General features: G+C 39.6%; 2 protein-coding genes across 2 annotated transcripts; both read right to left on the bottom strand.

The window, feature by feature from the left end:
• Positions 1–390: 390 nt before the first annotated feature.
• kdm5ba (lysine demethylase 5Ba) lies at positions 391–23764 on the bottom strand. Its single transcript, XM_058055849.1, has 27 exons — positions 23452–23764; positions 19277–19354; positions 19047–19169; positions 18800–18970; positions 17465–17590; positions 17285–17378; positions 17119–17210; positions 16052–16210; positions 15797–15916; positions 14629–14787; positions 14320–14501; positions 13175–13337; positions 12017–12136; positions 11152–11346; positions 9665–9846; positions 9257–9381; positions 8984–9134; positions 7807–7927; positions 7337–7692; positions 5546–5684; positions 5284–5463; positions 5054–5212; positions 3691–4110; positions 3508–3592; positions 3234–3421; positions 1461–1739; positions 391–1392 (listed from the first exon to the last, which is right to left on the bottom strand). Exons 1-27 carry the CDS (start codon positions 23602–23604, stop codon positions 1255–1257), a joined length of 4458 nt encoding a protein of 1485 aa, XP_057911832.1. The 5' UTR covers positions 23605–23764; the 3' UTR covers positions 391–1254.
• Positions 23765–24956: 1192 nt separating this feature from the next.
• On the bottom strand, positions 24957–27884 carry rabif (RAB interacting factor). The gene is made up of 3 exons (XM_058055896.1): positions 27735–27884; positions 27117–27278; positions 24957–25422 (listed from the first exon to the last, which is right to left on the bottom strand). The coding sequence occupies exons 2-3, from the start codon at positions 27258–27260 to the stop codon at positions 25174–25176; spliced, it is 393 nt and encodes a 130-aa protein (XP_057911879.1). The 5' UTR covers positions 27261–27278; positions 27735–27884; the 3' UTR covers positions 24957–25173.
• Positions 27885–27895: the final 11 nt, after the last annotated feature.

The raw sequence follows: 27895 nt of genomic DNA, 5'->3' as shown, positions 1-27895 counted from the left end.
GTAAACCATTAAAGACATTTAAAACGCACAGCTGTTACGGATGTGAAATTAGTTTGATCTCACAATTTGCATTCCACAACCTTTCAGGCATGCACTGTTACTCCCAGATGCTGTCACTCAAATTATAAAACAGATAAAAATGTCACTCATGCACTATTTGAATGTTTTCAATATCTAGTCTTGCAAATATGTTATTTTGTAAAAAAAAATGTTTTTAAAACTAGCCAAATTGTATATTTCAAAGACTAAGAATGGGTATGGAATTTGAACTACTACACCAAGAAGAGCATTAGACACATTTCTTGTATTATCAACAAAACATATATATTTTAAATTGAACAAATCTGCTACAAATATAAGATTGTAAATATATTGGCTCAAGTCCAGATGTTTGGGAACAAACATTTTTATTTTAAATTGCAAACTGCAACATATGAATTATATTATTTAACCAAAGGAGCAGGGAAAAAAAAAAAAAAAAGGTCATATACCCGTGGCGAATAAATCACACAATCTGTTAAATCTAAATCCAACACAATATTTTCCAAACTAAATCTGAGGAAAAACCACACACAAAAATAAATGTACATTCCTTTCATGTCGGGACAGTTCATTCTCATTTTAACAAGTCTCACTATACGGTGAGAAAACACGTTTTCTCCAGAGACTTAAAAAATGAGAAACCTGCAGATTTTATATTTTAAAGTCAGAACTGTAAAGGGATTAGGGCTAATATCATTTTCATACATTCAGATAATTATTCATCTGAAACTTTTTTAAATGATTTGTGTTTATAACGTTTGACCTGAACTGTTTTAGTGACTTCATATGGTTTCACTTTCAACAAGTCAGTTTAAATTGAAGCAGAATTAAGTTATTGCTTTGTTAAAAGAAATTATATTAACTCTGAAGGAGAAATGTCATATTGTTCGGACACTACAAAAAAAAACAAAAAAAAAAAAAAAAAGGTCTAAAGTGTGATTTCAATTGACTTCTCGTTGAAAAATCCCTGCTTTCTTGCTTCTGGAAACATTTGTCGAGTCTTGGAAAGTTTCAGAGATGGTTATCTGGAAAAGCAGCCACATGACAGGAACGGTGACGTTAAGTCTTTGCAACGTAGGAGACGAGTGATTAGCACCGTGTTTCACTAAGGGCAAGCAAGCCACAAGGTAAAGAGTTCAGGTGTGCACTTTTTAAGTGCTTGTGTGCCGCAAAAATCAACCGCTGATCCGTCAAAAAGTCACTTTTTGGTCTTCACTCCCCTCTGTCGAAGTCCGGCTGTGTGCAGCTTATGCAAATATAGTCTTCCTTCTCTGCTCGCTCAGCAGAGAGGCCAACACAGACCTGGTGGAACCACTGATTGCAGCTGCCATCACACTGGACCCAGTTGACCTATAATGATAAAGTAAAAAAAATTAGCTAACAATGTCGGTCAGTCTGTGTACTTTAAATGAACACACCTCGTCTCCTTCCGGTTCTCGGCACCACGGCGCAGCACACAAGGAGTAGTCCTCATCGGAATCGGATGCAGAAGGTTCTGACGCCACGTTTGTGGGCGAGCAGCTCCTTCTGCTTTCTTCACCGCCGTCGCTGCTGCTGCTGCCGCTGCTTCTCTTCGACTTCTGCGTGCAACACTTCTTGGCCTTCTCAGAGTGATGAGAGTCAGAGCGTTCCTTGCGTCGCTTGGTTCTTTTGCTCTGAACAATCGTTGAATCTTTTTTGGGTTTAAAACTTCCGCTCTGTAGAGATAAACACAAAAAAATAGGCACTCTTGTAACTGACACTTTAGTTGCCATTGGTCTTTGCATATAAAATGTATAAATACAATACTGTCATTCTGGCAACATTACAATATTTGATACTTATCTAACAGACACGCTTCCATAATTTAATTGTACGTTTTGTTTGCCAAGAATGACAACGCTTCCAAACACGTGTACATCTTTCTCTCAGTGGCTAAGAATCTAAAAAAAACAAAAAAGGAATCCACATTCAATACTACCATGCATTTATTTTGAAGTTTATTTAGTACTGAACAGGAAGTCATTGTGTGCACTTTTTAATGCTGTGTAACTAGTCAGCAGTTATGTTGTGGCACACTGTCTATTCAATACTACCATGCATTTATTTTGAAGTTTATTTAGTACTGAACAGGAAGTCATTGCGTGCACTTTTTAATGCTGTGTCACTAGTCAGCAGTTATGTTGTGGCACGCTGTCTATTCAATACTACCATGCATTTATTTTGAAGTTTATTTAGTACCGAACAGGAAGTCATTGCGTGCACATTTTAATACTGTGTAACTAGTCAGCAGTTATGTTGTGGCACACTGTCTATTCAATACTACCATGCATTTATTTTGAAGTTTATTTAGTACCGAACAGGAAGTCATTGCGTGCACATTTTAATACTGTGTAACTAGTCAGCAGTTATGTTGTGGCACGCTGTCTATTCAATACTACCATGCATTTATTTTGAAGTTTATTTAGTACTGAACAGGAAGTCCTTGTGTGCACTTTTTAATGCCGTGTAACTAGTCAACAGTTATGTTGTGGCACGCTGTCTATTCAATACTACCATGCATTTATTTTGAAATTTATTTAGTACTGAACAGGAAGTCATTGTGTGCACTTTTTAATGCTGTGTAACTAGTCAGCAGTTATGTTGTGGCACGCTGCCTATTCAATACTACCATGCATTTAAGTTTATTTAGTACTGAACAGGAAGTCATTGTGTGCACTTTTTAATGCTGTGTAACTAGTCAGCAGTTATGTTGTGGCACGCTGCCTATTCAATACTACCATGCATTTATTTTGAAGTTTATTTAGTACTGAACAGGAAGTCATTGCGTGCCTATCGATAATGAGGAAGATAATACTATATGTTGACATATATGGAGCACGTCTTTATAGCAATGCCCCTTTGGATGTTATATTTTATTTCAAGAAAAGTGGTCAACCATGCAGTCAACCACAACCTAAGTGGGCATTTCTTATTAAAAATGGTGATAATTATAGGTTATCACATGGTTTCGGTCTCGGGCTGATACTGACACTTGGGGGCATGATACCTGGCCTGATACCAGACAAACCATGTGATGATCTTATTATCACATACTATTTAATCACAAGATTATTATCACGTACTATTTAATCAAAAGACCACAAAGTGAGCCGCTGTTGGCGGACTTCACTGCTAATCCAATCTAAAATCCAAACTATCCCTTTAAATACCTTTTTGTGGAGTTTTGTGCTTGCTGTCTGGAGCTCATCATCTTTTGTGCTTGCCCTGCAGGGGCTGCTCCGAGCGGGTAGAGGAGCCAGTTTGTTCAGCAAATACGTGTAAAGCTGCTCCGTCTCAGGCAGTGTGACCTGCAGCAGAAACCCCTCCACCATCAGCTCCTCCAGCTCAGGGCCAAGTCCTGTGAAAGGAACATTTGGCAAGTGTGGCTTCAGAATTTAAAATAAAAAAACACAAAAACAAAAGCACATTGTGTGATCAACTGACCCTGGACTGGAACACACTGGTGCTCTGTGTAAAAGGAGCAGCCGTTCTTTTCATGATGCAACGATATTTTTGATCCATTTTTGCCCTGTAATATGGAAGAAAATAAATAAAACAGTGTGAATTATATCACATATCATAATTTTTGCATTTCTGTGTGTGAAAAATGATTATCTCGTCACTGACCATCTTTGACACTTTTTCCAACAGTCCTTCAGTGCAGGCCTGCTGGACTCGGTGCTGCCACCGCACCGTCCGCTCAATGAGAAAGCGCAACGCATCCCCCTCGGGCAGTCGCACTCTAATCCTCTGCAGGGACGCCAATAGAGGCAGGACCTTGTCTAGGGGCGGCTTCCTTGAGCGCTGGCAAAGAGGGCAAAGCCACACTTGGCCGTATTTGAGTTCGGGGGTTGCTACAACGCACCCACTGTGGAAAAGATCTCGACAGAGCTCACATTGCACCATGGCCCCCGAGGGCGCCTTTTGGCACACGCATACGGTAAGTGCACAACAGTTCTCAGCAGGAAGAAGCTTTGACTCGTTTGTAGCCCTCAGAGCCAGCAAGGTCTCCATCTCCTTCTGGTGGACCTCAGCAAGGGTGGCCATCTGATGGGAGAACATGAATTAGACCCACCTCACAAGTACATTAAAAGCAATTAACTCAATTCATAAAATTTGAAGAAAATGTCAAATTTTCCTTGATTAAATCAGATAGAAAAATTCTAATATTTTCATTATTCTACGCCAGGGGTCTCAAACATGTGGCCCACAGGACACTAGTTTGAGGCCCCCGCCTTGATATGAAAGTTTAATGTTAGTGCGACCCGCGCAAGTTTGATATGGATGCTGTATGGTATCATGTACCCAGAAAAAATTATTACGTTTGATTAATGTTCATGTTAAAGGTTAAATAACTTAATAGTTATCCTCCCTATCCGTGTGGAAGTGGTAAGTTTTTGGCTATTTAAGTTTAAATGAAATAACTTGAAGGCTACCGTTTAGGTCGCTAGCTCTCTAGTTTGCGAGTTAGCATGTGTCTCAAGACCCTGCAGTTGCGCAATATGTTGTAAATAAAAAGAGTATAAATGTGACTATAGTCGTGTTTTGTCATGTCTACAGGGCTCTAATAATGCTTTGTTCATTTTAATCTGAAAAAAATAATTTGTCTACCCACCAACTATATTTTTATTATTTGCCGTTTTATTATTATTATTATTATATTTGTTTATTTATTACTGATTGATTATTTTCTTTATTCTTGATTTGTTTCTTTATTTTTCATCTTATTTTGTGTAGAAAAATAAAAAGTAAGATATTTGAGAACAGTGGAATGTTTTATCAGAGCTTTTCTTGTAGAAAATTGGAACCAAAGCAAAGTTTATTCATTTTTCTGTTTTTAATAAATGTGTGTTTTGACCTGATGTGGCCCAGTCTCACCCAGACCCTAGCTCCAGTGGCCCCCAAGTAAATGGAGTTTGAGACCCCTGTTGTACGCCAATAGCATTATAATAAAACAGTTTGCTATATTTATATATGACAACACACTTACAGCAGAAGCAGAGTCTTTGCTTTCAGAGAGAGCTCTTTCCACGTCGTAGAGAGAGTCCAGTTTTACGGAGGATTTCTTACTGGTTTGTGTTCCCTCCTTTGTTTTTTTATACTTTGACCTCTGAAGTCCTGCTTCTATGTCACATCTTGGGCACAGAACCTAGGAAATGCAAAAGCGTGACTAGAAATCCAATGTCCATGTACATAGCGACATAATGTATCTTTTCATACCTCTAAAAGCGAAAAGGGGGAGTTTTTTATTAGGAATGTTTTAGCTGCACTTTCCTTCCAGGTCTGCACGTCAACAACCAGCGCCTCGAGTCGACTCAGAGGATCCAGCCTTACCGGAATACCTTCCGCTCTGAGTACCAGCTCAGAGAGCCTGTCCAGCACGGGAATACGACCCCCGAGCTGCAAGTGAGCAAAGACAACATTTATAATAGGATGCTAAGATCTCTCCCCTGACAAAATGTCCGTTATGTGCGAATCTCACCTGTAGGGCATCAGCTTCATGGAGCCATTTCTTAGCCTTTACCACAGAATCCTTCAACTGCAGGCAGTTGGGGAGGTAAGCAGGGATGTTTGCAATTTCTTGCAGTGCGGCGTCAAGCGTCTCGATGCTGCAGTATGGACTATGGAAAGACATACACGGGAGGAACAAACACTATCACTACATAAAAAAACTGGTGCAGACAAGCTGTGGGGAGTATCGTGGGTTTTCATGGTGGTACGATCAATAACGGGTCAACTGATTTATGCCATTTATTGCTGTGCCTAGCCTTGGTAACCATAATTATTATTATATACCTGCGATACTCCATGTCAATGTAATAAAGTGTTGGCAGTTTAACTGGGTTTCTTTTGTTTGTTCTGCTGAACAGCAAGCAACGAAGCCCTGGAACCATAGCACAAAATGTGCAAAGTAAGCCAGGAAGTATTCATGGCTGACAGGAATGAACACCAGGCGTCCAACTGACAACTTGATATTCTGGCAAGAGATCAGCTGGGAGACTAAATGCATAATACGGTGCTTTGTACCCGCAACAGGTCTGAAAGAGGAGAACAGAAGATGGACGCACTATGATAAAATTCACTGAAAAAGGCTTTAGACTTCATTTTTGTATTAGAACAGGGGTGGGCAAACTACGGCCCGGGGGCCACATCCGGCGCGCCAAGTGTTTGAATACGGCCCGCCTGTTCTTTCCAAAGTATTTCATTTAAACTCAACATACAACCTGGCATCACGGCTTGAGCCAACCTTTTGATGGTGGAAGTGGCTGTTTTATCAATTTCGTTATTTGATGTGGTCTGTTGTTTACAAAATTCATTCATTCATTCATTTTCTACCGCTTATCCTCACTGGGCTCCAAAAATTATGTGCCCTGTGAGTGGCTAGCGACCAGTCCAGGGTGTACCCCGCCTCTCACCCCGAAGACAGCTCTTCGGCACATATAGACAAACAACCATTCACACTCACATTCATACCTATGGACAATTTGGAGTGGCCAATTAACCTAGCATGTTTTTGGAATGTGGGAGGAAACCGGAGTACCCGGAGAAAACCCACGCATGCACGGGGAGAACATGCAAACTCCACACAGACATGGCCGAGGGTGGAATTGAACCCTGGTCACCTCGCTGTGAGGTCTGCGCGCTAACCTAATAATAATAATTCATTCATTCATTCATTCATTCATTTCCTACCGCTTTTTCCTCACGAGGGTCGCGGGGGGTGCTGGAGCCTATCCCAGCTGTCTTGGGGCGTAAGGCGGGGTACACCCTGGACTGGTGGCCAGCCAATCACAGGGCACATATAGACAAACAACCATTCACACTCACATTCATACCTATGGACAATTTGGAGTGGCCAATTAACCTAGCATGTTTTTGGAATGTGGGAGGAAACCGGAGTACCCGAAGAAAACCCACGCATGCACGGGGAGAACATGCAAACTCCACACAGAGATGGCCGAGGGTGGAATTGAACCCTGGTCACCTCGCTGTGAGGTCTGCGCGCTAACCTAATAATAATAATAATAATAAATGTAATTTATAATGCACTTTACATCAAATAAATGATCTCAAAGTGCACATATAGCAGATTGTATGACACTTTTACTTGTAAAAATTGACTTTTACTTGTAAAATACTATAGAGTCTGCCCCCCCCCACCCTTTGCCCTTAGACTACAATGCCAGAAATATCTGACCCATTAGTCAAATACTCAGCAAGCAACACAGCCTGATCATTTTGTTTGGAAATACGAGAATGTTTTCTTCCTCACCTGGCTTCCATGAAGCCAAGAACTCGCTCCTCCCACTGCTCGGACACAGTCAGGAGCTCTTGCAGACGAGCCATGGCTCTTTCCACCGAACTATGAGGGGCCAGGCCCACCCCCTGGTCGATCAGCCTCCTCATTGTGTCGAGACAGAGGTCGTCTGGCCGGCTGCTGGCTTGCTGCACAGCTTCCAACCAACGAGCCTGCTCCAGTCTCTCCCGGAGAAGAGGCAACTCGGGCAGCTCCACGTCGAGGCCCAGGCTCAGATCCAAAAGGTTCTGAAGCTCGGCAGAGTTAGGCGAGTCATCAGAGAGGAGTCTCTCACTGCGTTGTTGGAATTCTTCAACACGAGTCAGCAGGTCCTGGCACCGATAAAGAATTGCTATTACGTTTAAGTTGAACTATGAATTACAAACATGTCAACTCGCTCTATAGGTATATAAGAAGTATAACAATTGACTTAAATGGTTCACAACCTTCAGTAAAGGTGCCTGTCGGATGTTACATGGTAGGTTGTCCAGCTGTTGCACAAATGACCTCAGCTCCTCCACTGTTAATTCGTTCTGGCCTTGAGACTTCCCCCCGCAAGAGCGATACCTACAATATTACGACAGGAAAGAAGACAAAAGCTTTTGAAACACAGCTAATATATGAAAATGTCATAAACATTAAGAAATGTGTAAAATATACCAGTGAGTGTGTTTGCAATTTTTAATTTCATTAATTTTCAAACAGCTAAAATAATGCATAAGGCTAAAAATAACCAATTAGTGAAAAATGTCATCCAATACTTCTCTACAAGAGAGGAGAAATATGATCTCAGGGAAGAACTACATTTGAAACACTTCTATGCTAGGACTACGTTATGCTAGCCATAGCATTTCAGTATGTGGAATCAAACTATGGAATGGATTGAGTAAGGAAATCAAACAATGCACAACGATGAGCCAATTCAAGAAACAATACAAGCAGTTGATGTTTGCTAAATACAAGGATGAAGAGTCTTGAACCAGTCATGATGTGCTATATATATCACTATATTGACACTTACTATGGTACCCATTATGGCATTGGATGCTCATATCACCGAGTACTTCGGTACGAGGTACATTAATTAAAAAAAAAAAAAAAAAAAAAAACCTTAAACTGTATTATGGAAAGCAGGAAGTGAACAAATGTAACAGTTACTGATTGACAAGCAGTTGATGTTTGCTAAATACAAGGATGAAGAGTCTTGAACCAGTCATGATGTGCTATATATATCACTATATTGACACTTACTATGGTACCCATTATGTCATTGGATGCTCATATCACCTCGTACTTCGGTACGTGACAAAAAATTAAAATTAAATTAAAAAAAAAATTAAATTACAATTTTTTAAAAATTAAATTAAAAATTATTTGTTTAATTACATAAAAAAATATTAAATTAAATGAGGAAAGCAGGAAGTGAACAAATGTAACAGTTACTGATTGTAAAAGTACCAGATGGAGGGGTAGGATTTAATAAGCTTTGCTTCTTCCTACTCCTTTTGGACATGTGGAACTGTGAACTGATTATGGGATGCATTCAATTGTAATCTGATGCATGTTCAAATGAAATTAAACCATTACCATTACCATTAATTAAGCACAGAAACATCTTAGTACCTCGTTTGCCTTTTCCCATTCAGAAGCTGTTGTGCCACCACAGCGACTTTGTCAGCCTGCGAGCCAACAACACGCAGCTGATCCAGTAGGCTGGTTTGTGGAAATGCTTTCGTCTCCGCCTGCTCCACCAGGCTGTGAATCTCCTCCAAACCTGACAGACACACAGAACTCTTTAAAAAAAACATACACAAAACGACTTAACACAGATTATGAATAAATGTAAATAGGGCTTTGACGCTTTGACTTAAGAGGCCGCATTTCAATTAACTTCACCTCTCTTTTTGTTGTCTTTCTTCTGCAAGATGTCCTGCACGGTACTCAGCCACTCCTTATAAGACTCTGCACGCAGCTTCACTGATGCCATCATTGGGTATAAATCATCCAGTGTAAATTTATAACTAGTGGAAAAAGTAAGACAGGAGATTAAAAAAAGGCAGTCAGGCAGCCCTCACTATATCCCTCTTGAATTTAAGTGGCTGCACATAGCGTAATATCCAATAATGTCAGTGGTGCAAAGCTAAACATGTAATAGAAACCGCCATTTTAAATAAATTCACAAAACTGTCGCTTATTTACATAAAATCATTAAAAACAACCGACTTGTGTTAACTGGGTGCCGTAGATGACTGAACGTAATTCATGAGAAACATCTCGAGTTGCTGTGGCAATCAAAAGACTCACTGGAGTGTTAGGTTGCTAAGGGGACAGGAGCAGAGGTACTGGGCGTGATACAGGCAGACCATCTTGCCAGGACTGCAGACACAAGTGATGCCAGACAGGTAGCAGGTGGTCCGACACTTGCAGCACTGGCGCTCCTCATCAGGGAGATGCTCATAATCAACTTGCCGGGTTTGTACCACCCCCTGGGGATACAGTTTCACAGTCATTAAATGACGGGAAAGAGGAAATAACAGGAAGAGTGTTTTGATAAAAACACAATGCAACGGAAACTCGGTTTTCGGTATAAATCCTTTTTAAAGTGTCTAAAAATATAATCCTTCAAAATACAGAATTTTTCTGACAGGAAATAATGTCAATCCAATTAATTTGTTCATGACGCTCAAAAATATGAACCAAACATACATTTGATAATTGTAGTTTCACATGCAAAAAACAAATGATTAAAATGGATACATTTAACATATAGACACAATCAATATAATTTACCTTTATTGAGGACATATATGAGGAGTGCAGGAAGAGGGGGTGAATGGAGGGGATTCACACTAACAACAACAACTTCTCACCGTGATGTGCCCGCAAATAGATGTGGAGAAGCGGTAAACAAATAGCGCCTGCTATTCATTCCCCCCTCTGACGCTCTGTGGTGGGCAATTTCACTCGATAAAAAATGCATGAATAGAAAAGCCGCCAAAGCATAGGGGCGACTCGATTCCATGTAATGACACCGTACAGGGTAAACGTTTGTAATGTGCAATAATGTTGCACGATAAATGAGGTAAGTGTATGAAAACCGGGGCTATATTTTTATCGGAAAACGACAAAAATATGTTAAGGTTACCCAGCCATGTTGGCGTCAGTGTGGTGCAGTCAATGTCAACCATTCACATGTCTTCTGGCTTTGCCCAAATATCATTAATTTTTGGAAGAGGGTATGTAAAACCATGGAGAGGATTTTGGGTTACAGTTTGGTTTTTTCATGTGAGACATTGTATCTGGGCCACCTGGTGGGAGACCTTGTGTCAAGAAAAGATAGATATCTGTATAAAATCATGTTGGTAGCATGTAAAAAAGCCATTACCAAAAAATGGCTTAACCCAAGACCCCCGCAATTGCAGGACTGGCTTTGTGTGATGAACGCAATACATGACATGGAACTGTTAACACATAGATTGAGGACTGAAGAAGACATGTGCGGAGAAAAATGGGTGAAATGGACACTGTTCACGGACAAAATCAAGGAAACTACTTAAATTGCACCATGACAGGGAATGTGGGATAACCAAATTGTGTGATGTGTATGTCCAGTGCCCCCCCTTTTTGTTTTTGAGTGTGTTTGTATTGCTGTGGACGTTTTGTTTAGAAAAATATACAAATAAATAAAAATAAAGTTAAAAAAAAAAAAAAACTGCGGCATTGAAAGACTGAAGTTGCAGCAGTTACAGGTATACTGTTAGTAAGGTGGATGACAAATTACAGCTCCTTACCATCCTGTTGATCTTCTCTCGAAGTTCTTCTTCTTCTTGAACCATGGCGGCCATCTCCTTGTGCACAGCGGAGGCCAGGTCCACATCCATCATGTTTGCTTTGCAGGCCATGTTGCAAACCATCTCGTCGTGGGAGAAGACGCAGTACCTGCTCAGCTGGCGATAGTGCTTCACACATTCTCGTCCGATAGGCATCTTTAAAATAAATAAAAATAAAAAAAACACACACGCAGACATTCAATACAGAAGTTCTGACTGCATGTATTTTCACACAGGCCGTTAGTTGTAATTATAAATCTATATACTCCCTGATCCATGCATTCATCACAACCAGAATGGACTACTGCAGCAGTATTATCTACGGTACACCTTCCAAAACCCTCAACAAATTGCAATATATTCAGAACCTCCTCACCTCCACCCGCTCCCGTGAACACATTACCCCTGTCCTCCAAAACCTCCACTGGCTTCCCGTTCCCCCACGCATTCACTTCAAAATTCTTCTCATCACCTACAAAGCCCTCCATGATCTGACAGAGTCTTCTCCATCGCTGCCCCCCACCCTCTGGAACTCTTTGCCCCATTCACTCCGTGCTTGCCCTGACCTTCCCAGTTTCAAAAAACAACTAAAAAAAAAACCCACCTCTTTAAATCTGTCTTTAAATTTCTCATGTTTTAACTATGTATTAACGAATAAATGTTGTCTTCTACTCTGTTTACTTGCTTTTATTCAACTCCATTCACCTGTAAAGTGTCTTTGAGTATTTTTGAAAAGCGCTATACAAATAAAATGTATTATTATTGTATGATATAAATAATCTATAAATCTAAATGTTTGGTACTGTGTACACAGATCTCGACATACCCAGTCCATGGTGCAAAAGTTGACCGCTTCAGCGAAGTTGAAACCTTGATTGAATCCACTGTGATACGCTCTGGGGAAGGTGATGACAAACTCTCCTGCACATTGGTTGGTGCGATAGATCTACAGTTAGAAACACAGAAAAATGGTAAAAATTAATGCTTACTTCTTGGAATATGATGCTGTGTACATTCACCTAGCGCTAGGGCATTCCTTTGCTAATATACTGTATGACAAAGTCAATGGAGCTAGCAATTTAACAGTACATTTATGACTGATACTGCCTGTTAATAGTTTGTAGATGTGTCCATTTTTCTACATTTACTTACTACTAAGGTACTTATAAAATTGCACTTCTGGCTGGATGCTAACTGCATTTTGTTGCCCCGTACCAGTGACATGAGCAATAACAATAAAGTTGAATCTAATCTAATCTAATCTTATACACTGTATCATGGTTATACAGGAAAATCCATATATTAGGAAACAGCCCTCATTTAGGCTCTAAACCACTACAAATTACAACCCAAATAATATACTCATTAACTTAATACCCCTCTGATAGTATCAGTCAAAATGATATTGTAGCAAGTGAATGTTGTCCACTAAGCTAATAAGCTATTTCTAAGATGATGGGTCGTAACTGTAGTACAGTAAACCTCGGATATATCGGATTCAATTGTTCCCACTGGTTTTGTCCGATATAAGCGAAATGTCCGTTTTACACATATATCGGATTTATATCCGGTATATGCGTAAATGGGATTTTATCCGTTATAAAAAGGCACTTCCTTGACTATGTTTCCAATGTACCTGGACGCGCAGGCAACGCTGCAAACGCTGCAAATGACGTCGTATAGCGGCCTGTCACGATTCGGCGAATCGGAGCGCCACGATGCGGCCATCCGATATATGAGAGGGAAATTTAATGGAAATGCATTGGAACGGGACTGGAGATTTTGTCCGAAATAGGCGAAATCCGTTATAAAAAATCCAATATATGCAATGAATTTTTATTGGAAATGCATTACAGAAAAATCGGTTCTTTTTTATCTGTCCGTTGTGAGCGAATTTCCGATATATCCGAGTCCGATATATCCGAGGTTTACTGTAGTAACAACCCATAGATTTTTTGTTTTGTTGCAAAACTGAGTGGTTTACCGGAACGCCGTTATTCATCAGCGTGTTGGGGTTCATAATCGTGACCAGCTGATGGAGCAAGTCTGGCTGTGACTCGAAGAGCTCGGGAGCTAGTTTCTTCATGACCGCCTCCAAGTGCTCGGCAGCATAACCAGGGGCACCATACCAGGTCTTTGGCTCCCCCCTGTACAGGCAGACATTGTGAAAAACAATCACTATTTGATGTGCTGTCAGACATTCATATTGCATTCTTTAAAAGGGGACCTATTGGGCTCATTTTTGGCCCTTTGTATTGAGTTGTGGACTCCTATAGAGGAGCTACACACAATAACCCACACATTAAGCTTTTTAGATATTGTAGATTCTACACCTCTTTCTGCAGTGTTTCCATGGACCCGTGCTGTTTAATTTATTTCACTCACGGCCCGCCTTCGTGCATGCCCACTCCGTTGTGATTGGTCACGCTCCCAAGCGCTCCCGAGGACTTACGGATATGTAAGTTCACATTTACTGAGTGCAAAAAATCTGCAGCCGATATAAGGAAGTTCAGGTCGCGTTGACGTCAGTAGAACTCGGTGTTTGAGACGCTCCCCTCTGGCAGGAGGCTGCGGTCCATCAGGACCAAAACCTCACGCCACAAGAACAGTTTCTTCCCGCCTGCTGTCAGCCCCATCAACAAGGCCCGGAACCCCACCTGACACTCTTCACACCCCACCTCTGCCTCATCCTGCCACTTTGACACTTTCACTATATGCGTTACATTAACGCCCAGTTTGGACTTTTAGGAAAAACAATCAGACTGCACTTCCGGAATAACAAACAAAAAACAGACTGTGTACATATATTTATACTGTTATTCTGTATATTTTGTATTTTTTCATTCTTTTTTAATAGATGTGTCTGCACCTACTATACCAAAACAAATTCCTAGTATGTGTTTGATCATACCTGGCAATAAACCCTTTTCTGATTCTGAAAAAGTGCATCATCCGATACTTTGGCATCTTTTAACATGAGAATACAACACTGTAACATCATTTATAGGTCCCCTTTAGAGATAATATGGTTCAATAAAAAATAAAATACAAAAGGGCGTGTTAAATACTGTTTCAAATATATAAAAGTCCATATCACTTCAAATCCACTACACTGTATGAAAGCGTTACCAGTGAAGGTAGTTGATGGAGTAGCTCCAGTGGTCCTCAATATGCCAGCAGAAGGAGGAGAAGCACATGCCCACATAGAGCCAGGGTAACTTCATCCCACAGATGTCGGCTGTAATGTGAGTCAGGACTGAGGAGTCCAGCACGGGCATGTTGTTGAGGTTCCAGCCACTTCTCAGATAATGCTGAAGGACGCAAGAAGTTAAATTAGTCCAGCTGGGATCGATCATTTATTATTATTATTATTATTATTATTATTATTATTATTATTATTATTATATTTTCTGCATGCATGAAGTCTCTGTGATATACCTCGTCTTCAGGAGACACTTCAAAATGGCTGTTCTTCACGGGGAAACCACTCCCAACGTCCTTGGAGGCAATGTCCGCTCCATATTCTACAGTCACATCCTCTTCGATGGTGCTGACGAGACGCCAAAATTCCTTCTCCACCAGCTCAGTCGGCACCATCTAAAAAACACGTTCAGAGATCAGGAAATTTAGATTCTCTAATCATAACTACAATATTATTATTAAGTCACGCTCTGTATGAGCGAGGAATGTGTGAGATTGATATTGCATTGAAATTTCTGTTGCAGAGAATTATGGAGGATCCTGTAAACAAGACATCTAGACCAGGGGTCTCAAACTCAATTTACCAGGGGGCTACCGGAGCTAGGTTCTAGGTGAAGCCGGGCCGTATCAGGTTTTAAAAAAAAAACCCAAAACGCATTTATTAAAAACTGGAAAAAAAAATATCTTCAATGCTTTTGCTTCTGCTATACTCTACACTTTTTCAGTACTTTGGTTCCGGTTTTCCACACCAAAATATCTGATAAAACGTTCCACTGTTCTTAAATATCTTAATTTTTTTCTTCTATACACAAAATAAGATTAAAAAAATAAACAAATTAAGAATAAAGACAATAAATCAATCAATCAGTAATAAATAAGTAAAATAATAATAAAACAGCAAATAAGAAAAACGTAAGAAACCAGTAGAAAAATTATTTTTTTCAGATTCAAATGTACAGTATTAACAGTTATTTAACCTTTAACATGAACATTAATGAAACTTAATAATTTGACCCAATTAGCAAGTTAGCATCGTACTCAGTTCCATCTGGGAGCAGCGTCGTAACTTTAACAACATCTTTATCTCGACGCGTATTTTCCGTTTTATTCCAAATCATTTCCTGCATTTATTTGTACCCAGCGTCATACGCCTTTAGCTTCATTGCTAATCCAAAACAGCAAAACAGGGCGGGGTAACAGGGTAGGGTAACTGTATGGGCGGGGCAAAATCATGTTAATTGTGTCCGGTGTGCACACGGCTTTAAGCTGTCATTTCAATATTAAACTTTGGTATCAAGGTGGGGGCCTCAAACTAGCGTCTCACGGTCCGCATTTGGCCCACGGGTCGCAGGTTTGAGACCCCTGATTTAGACAAAACAGTTGCAGGACGGTTTTCCGCACTCACATGAACTGGCATGTTGAAATAATCAGATTTGAAGGAATCAGCCATGTCTCCAAAAGCTTGCAGGGTGTAACCCCTGCTGGCCTGCTCAAAACCAAAAGCGACCTGAGGTTTGCCGCATTCCTGCCAAAACAAAAACGGACATACATTGACTTAAATCCACCTAAAAAATTTAAAAAAATTATAATTTGGTCACAGCACAGTTTGTTTTATTCCATCAGGATTTGACACCCTTGGGGTGAAGAACCGGCACCTCACCTGAGCCAGGCACTTGGGACATCTCCAGTCTCCTTTGGGAACATCGTGTAAAGGGGGTATGAGACAGAAGATGTGATAGCTGTCATCGCAGCCATCGCACAACAACAAGCGGTCCTCTTCACTTCCTTTGCCGCACACCAGGCACATGTATTGCTCCACCTGATTAGACATAAAAAGGTTGTCTTAAAACCGGTGGTGCTCACACTTTTTCAGCATGCGAGCTACTTTTAAAATGACCGAGTCAAAATGATCTACCCACTACAAAAATGCAAAACATCTATTTATTTTCAAATGTATTGAGGATTATTTGTACGTACAATGTATGTTGATGTACCTTACATAACCAAATGAGCCAATATTGCAAAACACACATAATTAACTATTAACATTTTTTGTAATTACCTGAGTTTACTTTGATGACTTGCACTGAATTGAACCAGCCAGGGATGCATAGTCCGGACAGTAGCTGCTGATAGCCAGCCTCAAGCACACTTCCAAATGTTTATCAGTCATGGATAATATCCGTATCACAATATCCGTATAATATTCCATATCCGTATGGAAGTGATATGTTTTTTGCCTTTTTACTTGGTCCAGTTTTTGCCTTTTTACTTGGTCCAGCTCCTTCACTCATTTTAGTGACCATAAACTTTAGCGAGGGCTTAAAATCTCGCAATTCGCCGACTAGCTTAGCACTTTGCATCGTTGTTTACGCATGAGCGGTGACCTAAAGGTCAAAATTCAGTTGTCATCTGATTGGTTGTCCTGTATGTCAATCAAGTAACGGGGATGGATGATAGGCTGACATCGTAAGTTCTGCTGCACTTAGAGACGTTGTTTGATTTGATTGGTCACCCGAAGGGCAACATTCAGTTGTCATCTGAATGGCTGCCCTGTATATCAATCAAGTGACGGCATTGATGCTGGGATGATATTATTGTAATGTCACGCCGCGATCGACCAGCGATCGACCAGTACCACCTCGCGATCGACTTAATGAGCACCCCTGTCTTAAAACAATAAAAATATGATGTAAGTATGCATTATTTACTGAATTATATACTTACTTTACTCTGTGTATTGTTGTTTGTGTTATGTAACACAGTTTCTTCATGAATGACATCATGTTCATCAGTCTCCTCCTTCACTGTCTTTCTCACTAAAACACATAAATGAATAAAACTTTGAATATAATGTAAACATTATGAACGTTTTAATAGTTTTCATTTGTACCAGGATCTGGCTTGGCGACGCATGTTCCCATCCTCCTCCTGAGATTTGGACGATTCTCGCAAACTTCCCCGGGTTCGCTTTTCACACAACCCCTCTGCAGAGTGACGTCATGAGTGTCAGGGGTGGAAACGTGATATGAAGAGGAAATGTAAAATAGAGAAGTAGGCAAACCGCGCTCACTTCAGATCGCATCCGTTTTGCACGGCGAGCTATGCTGCAGATCTCCTGGGGTTGTACAGACTGGCGCTGCGGCAGGTCATGCGGGGTGTACTCCTTATCTTTCGTGTCATTGGTCAAGGTGGCTCTCTGGAGAGATAAGTTGGAGGACAGACGGTAATGACTATAAACGAATGAACCTTATAAAGAAAAATCTAAGTTGAGTTTTCTATACAACAGAGCTCAGCACTATAATGTGGAAATGCTCTTATAAATGCAAATGGTCACTACTATTAATAATGATAAATACATTTTAGACAAGACACATGCTTCTAAAATTCATAAGAAGCAATTCTGGTCTTAAATTTATATTCACTAGTCCCACTACCCACTAAATGAAGTGCTGCATAAAAAAAAGGATGGGTCTGATTCATCAAACATGGCCCATTTTTTTGCCATGACTGTATAATAAAAAACAATTAGACTAAATAAAAATAAAGTATAAAAAAAAATACTCAAATTACAACATGACAGGGAATGTGGGATAACCAAATTGTGTGCTATGTATGTCCAGTGCCCCCTTTTTGTTTTTGAGTGTGTGCTGTTGACGTTTTGTTTAGAAAAATATAAAAATAAAGTATAAAAAATAATAAATAAAAAAAAACAATTAGACATAAAACACCTAACATAAAATGTATTATATAAAATAACAAAATGTCAATGGGCAACTTTGGATGAAAATGTTGAATTTATCTTTGAATGTGTATAAGAGGCGGCACGGTGGTCTAGGGGTTAGCGCGCAGACCTCACAGCTAGGAGACCAGGGTTCAATCCCACCCTCGGGCATCTCTGTGTGGAGTTTGCATGTTCTCCCCGTGCATGCGTGGGTTTTCTCCGGGTACTCCTCCCACGTTCCAAAAACATGCTAGGTTAATTAGCGACTCCAAATTGTCCATAGGTATGAATGTGAGTGTGAATGGTTGTTTGTCTATATGTGCCCTGTGATTGGCTGGCGACCAGTCCAGGGTGTACCCCGCCTTACGCCCGAAGACAGCTGGGATAGGCTCCAGCACCCCCCGCGACCCTCGTGAGGAAAAGCGGTAGAAAATGAATGAATGAATGTGTATAAGAGTGCCATCTGTTGAACAGTATCCGTGTTAAAACACTCGATAATAAATCTCTCAGTGGGGTGTTTGACCCACTGGAGATAGTGGCAATAAATCTGTGCTGCTTGTGATGCCAAGACAGTCATCGACAATGAAGCTTACAAGGCCAAACCCCTTGATACTTGATATCAGACTACCAAAAAGAAGCAAAATAACCTAGGTCACATAAACAAACATTTATGCTGAACCGTACAGGCTGATTGTCTCCAGTCTGGAATAAGTTATATGGATAGAGGATCCGCTCATAGTGGGCCCGCAGATGGGAACCAACTGCCTTCCCTGAAGCAAACCCCATCTTGATGGAGATTTTACTCCAACGTCGGTCTCGGCAGACTGCATCGAAACCTCCTTCCTCATTCACTAGCTGTAGAACAAAGCAACAATGTTACATTCATGTGTAGAAAAACTAAACAAAACACTGTGCAAGAATTTGCAGAGACCTTGTTGAGCTGGTACAGATCTAGAATCTTTCTTTCCACGTGAGGGATTTTCAAAGTGCAACCTTGAAGCTCCCAAAACTTTGCAATTTGATCCAAGAAGTTTAGTTTGACTCTGGTTTGAGCCTAAAACATGAGAAGTAAAATTAGGCATCTTTCATCGCATGTAACTACAACTAAACAACAAGTGCAGTACACACACTTAATGTAAAAGATGCATTAAATGAACATACCTCCAACTCATTGAGCCTTTGAATGCGTGGTGTGAATTTCAATCTGTCAACATCACAAGCAAACGGTGGCTGCCAATCCTAATAATATACAAAACAAAACACACACGAAAAACATTGTAATTTTTTGCATGCAAATATTGTTCATGTGCAACACCAGGAACAATGACGCTGTGTGATAATACTGGCAACAATATGTTCAACATGAGAAATTCTAATTTTACCAGTGTATATATTTATACTACACACAAAACAAGTGAAAGTAGCCGGATATGGAGGTTACGCTAACAACTGTGTTAAGTGTTTCTGCACCGTGACACAGTAGCGCTAGTAATGCATGCTGCTGTAATCACCAACATGCAGCAGACCACACAACTTCCTGAAAGACACATGAATCTATTGTTGACAACAAGATACGCTGGAAGATAACCTCAGTTAGACAAGATTATGCTGAATGCTTTTTTTGCCTAAATATTCACCCCGGTAACAAATGACTTCTGATGCAATCAGATATTTAATGTTTAAAATGATGCAAACTGTACATATGATTTTGTGATGCCAACTTGTGAAAGTATTACGGTAGATTGATCAAAGCTCTAAAAAGCGCTTTATAAATTACATAAAAACAGACGATGACTCTGTCAGATCGACACAATGTTGTTTTGTTCATGTTTTACCCTTAAAGACAAAAAACGAGTGGAAACAGCTCTGCTTGTGGTGTTACCACCCATGGGGGCATTTAATATCCATCCATTCATTCATTTTCTATACCGTTTGTTCTCATTATCTGGGACCTAGCCTGGGCATGCTGTGAATTGGCATTAATTCATAACATTTAGTACTGATATTTTTGTATAATAGGCTGCATGGTGGATGAGTGGTTAGTGTGCAGGCCACACAGCTAGGAGACATGAGTTCAATTCCACGCTCGGCCATCTCTGTGTGGAGTTTGCATGTTCTCCCCGTGCATGCGTGGGTTTTCCTCCCAAATTCCAAAAACATGCTAGGTTAATTAGCGACTCCAAATTGTCCATAAGTATGAATGTGAGTGTGAATGGTTGTTTGTCTATATGTGCCCTGTGATTGGCTGGCGACCAGTCGACAGCTAGAATAGGCTCCAGCCGCCCCGCGTGACCATCAAAAATTGTCTACATTAACTTCATCAAGATGGCCGACATGTACACAGCATAATACTACTGGATTTGCACATTGTGTTTTGATTTTACACCCATGCATTCATGGGAAAGGATAAGAAACATAGAAAATGGATGTCCATTAATAGGTCAGTCTTCTGAAAGGTGTACCAAAGAGGGCAAAGTCACTTGCAGCTATCACCCGAAAAATATATACTGCAAACACTTATGTTTCAGTTGTTGTGATTTTCAAAGAATAACACCTCATTTGTGCATCAAATGCATTTTGCTGCATTAAAAACATGTACTTTGACCAAACTCTAGTCCAGGGGTCGGCAACCTTTACTATGAAAAGAGCCATTTCACCCACTTGCTCACTAAAGAAAAATAGCCTGGAGCCGCAAAACGTTGTATGTTTAAAACAACATTGGAGGGAATTTGGGGGTGTCAAAGTAGTTCAGATAAAAAAAAAGACGAGTTGGAGTACTCTTGCTAGTACTGGAGATAAACTTTTGTTTTTAAATGAGCTCTAATTTATTTTTTAGAATCGTCAAATAACTCATTAATAATTAATAACTCAAATAACTCAAAGTATTACTCATTTCCCTTCATGTTAACCTGTCAGAGAGAACTGGATAGCATCCTGTCTGCTCATTCAGTCACCAGTCAGAACTCAGTCAGGATGCATTCATGGTCTCACACAAAGTTGGATTTTTGTAAACTCATAACGAAGATGTGCATTTTCACCACACGGGTGCTAAAAAATATTCAAGCATTGCAAAGGGAGCCGCAACAAAGAGGCTGGAGAGCCACATGCGGCTCTGGAGCCGCGGGTTGCTGACCCCTGCTCTAGTCCATACACAATGTAACTAAAATTGAATCGCAGAAGAATACACGCAAATGAGTGGATGTCTGCCTCAACACACAATGTGAAGATTTGCATGTTATTTCTCCAGTTTTGCAACACTCAGTCCATGACATGAGACAAGACAAGATTTTAAGCAAAGTACAAAGAAAAAAACAACAAAAATACATAAAAATGTATTGTAATCTACTAATTACATTTCAACGCCAATGCCAAATAAGCCCCTCTACCTTTACTTACATTATTATTATTTATTGAAATTATTTAAATTATTTGGGCAATTTACTGTTCACGCTGCACTTTACATTATGTTGTTCATATTTGGTGTCTATTCTATTTATTCTCCACATTATTATTATTATTATTTATTATTACTTATCTTCTTTTGTGTTATTATATGGGAGCCAGGCAACGACATTTCGTTGGCAATTTCACTACTGTGTTTTTGTGCAATGACAATAAAGGGAGTCTATCTAACTGTGTTACACTCTTCTGCACTCTGTGTGTATGCTAGCGGACCTGCCTCCACCCACCGAGACAAAAGGCAGTATTACTGACAAAAGGGCTCACTCCGTTCATGCCGTTGTTTTATGAAACAAACATGCCAAAGAGCTGAAACCAGTGCACAGAGTGAAGCCTCTTCCTGTCTGTTTGTAGATGGGAGACGAGAAATCTTGTCACCAGACTTTACGACAACCCAATGTTTTTCTAATCAGTACCCTTTGGGGAACTGTGTTTTTTACATCAGGTTTCCACAGAAGGTGAATTACAGTTTTAAAATACACGGTGACGAGTCTGACATAGGGTTTGAAGCAGGGTCCATCAACTTGAGGAGATGTCGCCATTTTGGAAACTATCTGTGGCCATTTAAGGGAAGTTTAAAAGCATTTATAGTTTTAAATATGCTTTCATTTAATTATACATGTTCTGTAAACAATACTCGGTTGTTTAATGTAGATTTTGCTTGTTGCGTCATGCTTTTGGACCACCTTTCAGAAGACTGGCTTTCATAGAAACTATTTTAACAGCATTTGGAAAACGATCAGAAAAAGGGAAAGTAACTGCAAATCACTATATTATTACGAGTGCAGTTTGACCCCACTTCCAAAATACATCAGTTTCATTCAGTACTGTGTTGACTAATAATCCTTTTATCTTGTTATCTAAGGCAAGGACAGGCCCATTGGACCATGCAAAACTGGCCTTTTAGGTCATCTAGATTCAACAATTAATCATATACATCCCAGACATAAATAATGGATTCAGACTGATAAAGGAAGTGGTGTGAGTCCAATTTCAGTCAAATGTGACATGTATTAGTGTAATAGGCAAATTAACAGTGGACACACCCTTGACAAAGCTGTCGCCTCTCGTCTCAACACAATGAAAGGGAAGTAAGGTTTGATCTTTAATAAAAAAAAGAATGTTGTGTTCAAAGACTAAATATTTAACCAATGTAAAGTTAGGAAACTACGACTTAAAGCAGAGAATTCTCAGAACAAAACAACATTAAAATCAATATTTGGAGCTTAAAATAACCCCAAAATACACAAATACTATAACAAAAAAAACCAACAATATAAAAAGTATTTGATGGTATATTTTCATTAGTATCGCAAATGAAAAGAGGAACCGTTGTCCATTGTGATAAAGGGTCCCTCTGCTCCATAAACAGTTGGTGCCCGATCACGTAGCGATGTCAGAGCCACTACACTAGGGCCCGACTATTGTAAAGTAAGCTAAAATGGAAAATATTACTGAATTTAAATGAAATTACAAAAAATAAACCGATAAATATCTCGGTAAGATGCATTTACGACAATAGTCCAGGAAGCACGATCACTGCGCACTAATGTAAACAATTCCCACTACCATTTTTTAATCTATAAACACTTAAAAGGCAGGAATTACATGTATATTTTTATAAATTGGACAATAATAGAACCAAATTGATAGGCCCAGACGTCCAAAGGCAAATATGGACTTTATTTAGCTCAAGCTAAGCAAACACAACAGTCCTCGCGCAGGCTAGCTGACAATTCAACTCTCGAGCCCTTACTCCGCCATGTTGAAAGCTGTCTTAAAAACACAACTTTGACTGCGACTTAAAGCTCATTCCTGGAACACTGCGGATGCCCTGGCCGATACACAACGTCCACATATATCAAGGGGAGCCTTACCGGTGGCGGTCGGACTTTGCAGATGCCAGTTTTCTCAGCAATCGGTCGTATTTTGTTAATGTACGCAAAAGGGTCAGCGAATTCCTCCCAGCTGGGCTCAAAAACAGGACACTCCGGAGGAGGAATGAACTCATTCAGCTGAGGTTGAGTCATTCTTGCATCTTTTCCGTGCCGGTCGGTGAAATGTGCCTGCTGATTTGTTCCCCCCACTGTGATTCTTTTGGCTTTGAATTTCAGCTTTCAGTTGGTATCCATTCTCTACTCTTTCAACTCAAAGGGGAATTATCTAGTTGGAAGCGATTGGGTGACAGACGGGGACTGTGTGCTTCCGCTTTGAAAAGTAGAGACCCATAAATGACTTAGTATTAGCATTCGCTTTCATATGGATAAACATAATTACCTACACATAATACCTGCGTATCACTGTCATAATTTCACCTATATAAATGCACACACGCAACAGATACATGTACAAATATCACATACTTTTAATGACACTTCGATTTATTTTAAGACAAATTAACTTCAAGGAAGTTTACCATTGCACAGTTAGTAATTTCTAGACACTTTATTTCTTGTTCGGGATTATTTGTTCAATGGTTTCCTTACGGACGATTACTCCCTTGCTGTTTGCGTTTGATTTGAAACACTGAGACGCGAGCCGAGTCACGTCACTGGGAAGTGGGGGGATGGATCTGCTGCGCTCTATCTTTACCCCGCCCGGCTGGACAGAAATCAAAGGCAACGCCACACGGTTCTTAAATCGAACTCACCTACCAAATCATTCCGCTGCGACCGGATCTCTGTTTTTAAATGGTCTAGAGGAGCCTGCTGATTGGGCAGGCAGGAGGCATAGCTCAGCTGTTTGTTTAAATAAAATTTAAATATGTATTTTATTAAAAAACATATGACACCATATCACCCATATTATATATGTCATAATGAAGTAAAGTATAAATACTACGATTTATAGTAAATGAGCACAGCTTAAATTGAGTTGATTGCTAAGAAACATTTGCCTACTTTACCTACTAAATGCTTTTGAAATACAAACATTAGTTTGCTAAACAGGAGACGGACATTCATATTGTATTGTGAGCTTTATATAATTTAGTTATTACTTGATTGTATACGGAAATACTGTCAAACTAGTTTTCTTTCATCTTTCGTCAGTTTAGGTCAAAACTGTTGCATACAAATAATAGCTCGTATTCTTGTTGCTGATTGGTTGGAGTCGGCCTAGTAGGCGGGGGCAAAGAGTTTGATTGACAGATTCTGGCGACAATAACAACTGCTTAATGCTTAAATGGTTATGCTGACACCAAGCGGTATAAAAGCGGTATAAAGTATATTTACAATGACAAATGGCATGTTTTTTCTAATTTTACATACTGTAATTTACGAAAAGAACAAAAGTAAAGTTATTTCATAATGATGTAATACTACAAAAGGGGACCTGTAGACCTTTCAATGCCATGTATGAAATGTAGGTCACTTTCAAGACACCAAATTAACCACATTTATTTTTTATTAGAGTACAATATTCATACAGTTTGAAGAACACAGTCACTCAGATTTCCACACACACTCGGAATCAAATGCATGTGTGGGAGGAATAAGTGTCAGTTCTGACGGTTTAGAAGCCTGTCGGCACATTTCAATTTCTGTTGGCTTTTATTATTATTATTATTATTATTTTAATAAAAACCCAGTTGGTATAAACTATGCATGATTCACTCGTTCTATTGCGACATAGTAACTTCTCTTGTCATCCAAACAGTGCCAGCCGATGGGTCCGATCTCACAGTCTGCACAGATGAGATACTTGATTCTCCCCACGTCGTTAGTAAAGCCCACATTCTCAAAATCAAACATTTCACCCACTAACCAGTGGGCGGAGAGTGTGTCCCCGTCCACAGAGCCATCCGTGGAGCTGAGGCTGCTCTTTTTACGCATGGATGGCAGGATCAGCTGAAGAGAAAAACAACAATTTGATGCAGTGTGTAGGATATGATGGTTATGGGCTCGTGTAGGACAAAACAACTGCAATATGGTGACATAAGATTGCCTCAAATTATAATCCGAGTGATTTATGCCCATTGGTGCCTCTGTCGATGCAACTACAGTAGATAAGGTGCCCTTGAAGAACCCCCGCATCCTTTAAAATGCAAGCCTCTCCTGTACAGTAATGAGAAATTAATGTACAACATTGTTATTTACTTTTTAGGTCCTTTAAGTTAAAGCAGTGTAGAAAAATAATAAGACTGCTGGATATTCTACAGCACGGGTCTCAAACATGCGGCCCGCGGGCCAAATGTGGCCCGCAGGACACTAGTTTGAGGCCCCCGCCTTGATATGAAAGTTTAATGTTAGTGCGGCCCGCGCAAGTTTGATATGGATGCTGTATGGTATCATGTACCCAGAAAACATTATTACGTATCATTAATGTTCATGTTAAAGGTTAAATAACCGTTAATAGTTATCCTCCCTATCCGTGTGGAAGTGGTAAGTTTTTGGCTATTTAAGTTTAAAAGGAAATAACTTGAAGGCTACCGTTTAGGTCGCTAGCTCTCTAGTTTGCGAGTTAGCATGTGTCTCAAGACCCTGCAGTTGCGCAATATGTTGTAAATAAAAAGAGTATAAATGTGACTATAGTCGTGTTTTGTCATGTCTACAGGGCTCTAATAATGCTTTGTTCATTTTAATCTGAAAAAAATAATTTGTCTACCCACCAACTATATGTGGTTTCTTAAGTTTTTATTATTTGCCGTTTTATTATTATTATTATATTTATTTATTTATTTATTACTGATTGATTGATTTTCTTTATTCTTGATTTGTTTATTTATTTTTCATCTTATTTTGTGTAGAAAAATAAAAAGTAAGATATTTGAGAACAGTGGAATGTTTTATCAGAGCTTTTCTTGTAGAAAATTGGAGCCAAAGCGAAGTTTGTAATTTTTTTTTTTTTGGGAAAACCTGATGCGGCCCAGTCTCACCCAGACCCGAGCTCCAGTGGCCCCCACGTAAATTGAGTTTGAGACCCCTGCTCTACAGTATATTGTTACTCCTATTCCTTTGTTGAAAAAAATATTAATAATGTTTCCGACCTATTTGTGGCAGCCCTACCTGTTCGCCCTTGCTTATAAACACATTTTAATAGCATTGTATGTATTTATGCTTATTAACACACCTCATGCTTTACCTGGGCTGCCAAAGAATAAGAAGATGTAGCAGGGGAATAGTGACACTGGTGCTATATTTAGCAAGTAATCACACAGCTTCCAGATACTGTTTTCGAAAAAAGCAACAAATCTAGTAAAGAGGCTTTTTCAGACTAAAATTAATTGCAAAAAGAAGCAAAAGAAGAATGTTCATACAGTATTTAGTTCTAAATTGGTGTTCATCCCCCACTGTGTTACCCTCTTCTCCTAGAGTGTTCATTACATGCAAATGAGGCAAATGCATCATGGCCAATTATGCAAATTAGACTATTACATCATTGTACTACCACAAATAGATTATAGTCCTGTGGGAAACTAAGTTTAAAATATAGAGGACTATAGTATACTTATATTTATTTTTTTCCCTTTTCCCTTTGTGGAAAACTAACTGATTTGATCAACATAAAGACTAGTACAGCGTGTATAAACATTCCAGGTTACCTCTCTCTCTGCAAACACAGCCATTCCAGGACAAAGCACCTTGGAACCGCAGCGTTGACACAAGACAGACTTCCTGTTCTTCCCGTCCTCGGAAACCAGGTCTGCACGGTCAATGCTGTCTTTAGCCTGTGGATTGAGGTCCATCTTGGGGTCTAAAACCAACTTGAACAGACAAGAAAGAAACAGTTCAATACAAACAGCCCACACTTGATAAAGTTAGTTAGTGGTTCCTCTAACATATTTTTACTCTCGTTTAAATGCTGATTTCCTAAACTGTGGTAATATAATAGTATGAAGTATGAGTATGAATTGAATTATGGCTTCAATTAGGGATGAGTGAAACGGTATTGTTCATTTCGGCATTTATGGACAGGACATAGATTCATATATATTTACATTACAAACTCCACAAAACTACAATAAACAATATAAATATTACAGACATCCAAACCTGTACCCAAGAACAATGCATTGTCATTAAAAACATCCTGGTGTCACTTTGAATTCCTTACCTTGCATTAACGCTGAATGACAACACTGTGATCGAATAACAACACTTACGAGACAAAAACATTAAAATGAGCCACATATTTTAAAAAAAGACATATAAATACTTACCCAAAAAATGGAAAATATAACCAACACGATTCAATATTTAAAAAATGACGATAAGTTAGCTAAAGCAAGCATAGTATTTCTGGCTCCTCTTGGGCGCTACCGTCCACTACAATGACTCGACTGGAAACAAGTGCTACGTAATGATTAGTTCCGGAACTGTA

Source organism: Doryrhamphus excisus, chromosome 18, assembly GCF_030265055.1.
Source record: "Doryrhamphus excisus isolate RoL2022-K1 chromosome 18, RoL_Dexc_1.0, whole genome shotgun sequence".
Lineage (NCBI taxonomy): Eukaryota > Metazoa > Chordata > Actinopteri > Syngnathiformes > Syngnathidae > Doryrhamphus > Doryrhamphus excisus.
This window is presented reverse-complemented; position numbering and strand designations above follow the sequence as displayed.

Bases quoted from the DNA above. Each gene is read 5' to 3' on its own strand.
- rabif (XM_058055896.1), bottom strand. From the start codon at position 27,260: ATGGACCTCAATCCACAGGCTAAAGACAGCATTGACCGTGCAGACCTG. The intron at 25,423-27,116 runs GTAACCTGGAAT...TTTTCTCTTCAG, and splicing joins CTGTGTTTGCAGAGAGAGAG to CTGATCCTGCCATCCATGCG.
- kdm5ba (XM_058055849.1), bottom strand. From the start codon at position 23,604: ATGACTCAACCTCAGCTGAATGAGTTCATTCCTCCTCCGGAGTGTCCT. The intron at 17,379-17,464 runs GTGAGCGCGGTT...GTCACTCTGCAG, and splicing joins CAAAACGGATGCGATCTGAA to AGGGGTTGTGTGAAAAGCGA. The intron at 5,213-5,283 runs GTATGAAAAGAT...TGCATTTCCTAG, and splicing joins CCCCCTTTTCGCTTTTAGAG to GTTCTGTGCCCAAGATGTGA.